Below are 3862 nucleotides of genomic sequence, written 5' to 3'. Positions count from 1 at the left end.
AAAGCAACAACCTTTTGAAAAAATAATTGCATGTAAGTTCAAACTTCAACATACTAACAGAATACATCAGTTACTAATTCAAGCGTTTACATTTTGCTAAAAAAACAAATGATTACTTTACCGGCATCCTAACAAACACATTATACCTTTAACTCTGCAGGTTTATATACAATTGAATTTCAGAAAAGAGGACTACCTCATGCACATATACTACTCTTCCTGCATCCTACATTAAAAAGTCCATTTATAGATCATATTAACACAATAACAGTTGAAATACCCGATATGGAAGTCGACCCTGATGGTTATAAAGCTGTAAAGAACTACATGATGCATGGACCTTGTGGAGACCTCAATCCAGGATGCCCATGTATGAAGCAAGGAAAATGCACCAAGCATTTTCCAAAGAAGTTCAATAATCAAACAACTTTTGATGTAGATGGGTTCCCAATTTATAGGAGAAGAAACACAGGTACAAAATTCAATAAAAATAATGTCATTTTAGATAACAGATATGTCGTCCCTTATAACAGGAATTTGATCGTCAAATTTGATGCACATATAAATGTCGAGTTGTGCAATTGCTCAAGATCAGTGAAGTACCTATTTAAATATGTCAATAAGGGATCTGATAGAGCAACAATTGGTATAGAATGCTCAGATACTCCCACAGAACGTGATGAGATCAAAAGATATCTAGATTGTAGATACATATCAGCTACAGAAGCTTGCTGGAGGATCTTTTCATTTGACATACATCATAGACAACCAACAGTTGAGCGTTTGCCATTCTATTTACAAGGAGAAAACACCATAGTGTTCCAAGAAGAAAGGTGTCCTGAAAGCATACTAAACAGACCCGATATAGTAAAAACAAAATTCACGGAATGGTTTTAGGCAAACAAAGAATATGAGGATGCGCGAGAGCTAACATATTCAGATTTTCCTACACGTTAGATCTGGCACGCAACATGAAAAAGATGGACTAGAAGAAAAAAGGGGAAGTCAGTTGGTAGAATTTACTTCACACATCCTGCAAGTGGAGAACGATTTTACATGAGAATGCTACTTAATTTTGTCAAAGAAAGCACTTCTTTTGAAAGCATCAGAACAATTAATGGAGTCCGGTGTGATACTTATAAGGAGGCATGCTACGCATTGGGATTATTGGAGGATGATAAAGAATGGAATGACTGCTTGGCTGAAGCTGCATGTTAGGCATCAGGAAATGAGTTGAGAAATTCTGTTTGTGACGATACTAATTCACTGTCAAGTGTCTGATTCGTCCAAACTTTGGAGGAGCAACTATGAAATTTTATCAGAAGATATAACATCATTACAACGAAAGAGATTTCAATTGGAAGATTTAAAGTTAAATGAAAAACAACTTGAATCATATACGCTATTTGAGATAGAAACCATACTTCTGAAGATAGGAAAAAGTTTGAAAGACATACATGGAATGCCACTTCCAGATTCTTCTTTGATGAATGACACAGGGAATCGCCTAATCAATGAGGAACTAGAATATGAAAAAGGTTTCTTAAAGGAAGTACATGATAAATCATTCGCTCTTTTAAATGATTGCCAAAAGATAGCTTATGAAGCAGTAATAAAATCAGTTGTTAATGAAGAAGGACGCTTATTTTTTATAAATGGGCATGGTGGTACCGGGAAGACATTTTTATGGAATACAATAATTTCCAGGCTGAGATCAGAATCAAAAATAGTTCTTCCAGTTGCTACTTCTGGAATAGCCGCTTTGTTATTACCAAATGACAGGACAACACATTCACGATTCCATATTCCTTTGGACATTAGTGCAGAATCAACTTGTGAAATAAGACAAGGAAGCCAGTTAGCCGAACTACTTTTGAAAACGTCTTTAATCCTTTGGGATGAAGCGCCAATGGCAAATAAATTTTGTTTTGAAGCCTTAGATAGGACCTTGCGAGATATCCTCCGATTAAAATATGAAAACAGCGCAGACAAACCATTTGGAGGCCTTACAATCGTATTTGGTGGTGATTTTCGTCAAATACTACCGGTGATTCCAAAAGGAACACGAGCTGATATTTTAGATGCATCACTCAACTCCTCATATTTGTGGCCATTCCTTAAAATTTATGAGCTGAAACAAAATATGCGACTTTGTTGTGGAAGAGTATCTGATTCTGAATCCGCTGAAGTTACTACTTTCGACAAATGGTTGTTACAAATTGGGGATGGATCCTTTTATAGTGATGTTGACAATGACCTTATTGAAGTGCCTACTGATATAAGTATAATGCCATCCAATGATCCAATCGGATCAATCGTCAACGGAGTTTACCCGTACCTCTTGCAGAAGTACAATGACCCAACATATTTGCAAGAAAGAGCAATACTTACTCCTAAAAATGAAATGGTCCATGAATTGAATGATAAAATTATGAAAATGATTCAAGGTTAAGGAAGAACATATTTTAGCTCTGACAATGTGTGTAAAGCAAGTGTGAACACTAATGATGAAGATCTATTGTACCCAACGGAATTTTTAAATAGCTTAAGATTTTCGGGAATTCCTAATCATGAAGTACACTTAAAAGTAGGCACTCCAGTTATGCTTCTGAGGAATCTAAATCAAAGTGAAGGACTATGCAACGGAACAAGATTGATTGTCACACATCTTGGTAACTGGTCTATTAGTGCAAATATCATCTCCGGAAAAAACATTGGCTCGAAAGTAACAATACCCAGAATTATTATGTCTCCTAATGATTCAAAGTGGCCATTCAAGTTAAACAGACGTTAACTTCATGTAGCACCATGTTTCGCTATGACAATTAATAAAAGTCAAGGACAGTCTCTCAACCATGTTGGATTATAGCTTCCTAAACAAGTATTCACTCATGGCCAATTATATGTAGCACTATCCCGAGTAACAAAAAGACAAGGATTAACTATTCTAAATGTTGACGACGACATGGAAGATCCTATGTTCATTAAAAATATCGTTTACACAGAAGTATTTCAAAATATATGCCCTTAAAGCTGAAATAGAAATGAGGTATTTCCTTTATTTCATCCCATATTTTTATTTTATTATGAAAATTCATAACTGTTAAACTAACAGTGCTCTGTTTTGGAACAAATAAGTATACTTGAAGATTAATGATGTAGATGAAGTACCAGGAGGTCACACAAACACTATATAACTTGAGGAATTTCCTTTTGTCCCAATCTAGATGGACAGAGTTACTTCGTACTTATTGACGGCGGGCGCCTGGGAGATATTATGTGGAATTAGTCAAGGTGTGTGCAACCTGACCCGGATATCATGGTTATCGAAACAATATGTGCATAATTCGAATTACAAAAGTGATTAAACCAAGGGTTTGCTGGTTTAGGGAGTACCCTTCTTTCATGTTTTAGGTATCAACTCATTCTCTTAGCATGCAGTGAATGTTCTTCTCCCATCTGTCTGGATATTCTTGTGTAACCAAGAAGAAGCATTGAGTATTGCAGAGACCTATTTATGATTAACAGAATGAAAATGAGAGGAGTTGTGTTATAGTTTATGCTTTATTACTAACTTGGGTTTTCTATGCTGGAACTTGACATGATGAGTGCAACTAAGCATGATTTTTTCCGCGATTCTTAAAAATTTGCTCTGTCTCAGAAATTAGAGTACTCACCTTCGCAAAGACAAGTGTTTTCTTTGATTTATTTATTTTAGTTGCTAAGGTAAAAAAATATCATCGTTCAACATTAACCTTTTTAACATTCCTCAGGAGCATAATGATCAACGACTTTCAAAAAATGAATCATCTACATAATGGCTTCTGATGTCTGGATGTCGCCCATAGCCAGGATGACACAG

At 35.6% G+C, this 3862-nt stretch overlaps 1 protein-coding gene across 1 annotated transcript; it reads left to right on the top strand.

Moving 5' to 3' along the window:
• Positions 1-1462: 1462 nt before the first annotated feature.
• LOC107024867 (ATP-dependent DNA helicase pif1-like) lies at positions 1463-2452 on the top strand. The gene has a single exon (XM_015225803.1). The coding sequence runs from the start codon at positions 1463-1465 to the stop codon at positions 2450-2452; it is 990 nt and encodes a 329-aa protein (XP_015081289.1).
• Positions 2453-3862: the final 1410 nt, after the last annotated feature.

Source organism: Solanum pennellii, chromosome 7 (assembly GCF_001406875.1).
Source record: "Solanum pennellii chromosome 7, SPENNV200".
NCBI classification, from domain to species: domain Eukaryota; kingdom Viridiplantae; phylum Streptophyta; class Magnoliopsida; order Solanales; family Solanaceae; genus Solanum; species Solanum pennellii.
The sequence above is the reverse complement of the archived record's forward strand: the minus strand, read 5'-3'. Positions and strand labels throughout refer to the sequence as shown.

Bases quoted from the DNA above. Each gene is read 5' to 3' on its own strand.
- LOC107024867 (XM_015225803.1), top strand. From the start codon at position 1,463: ATGCCACTTCCAGATTCTTCTTTGATGAATGACACAGGGAATCGCCTA.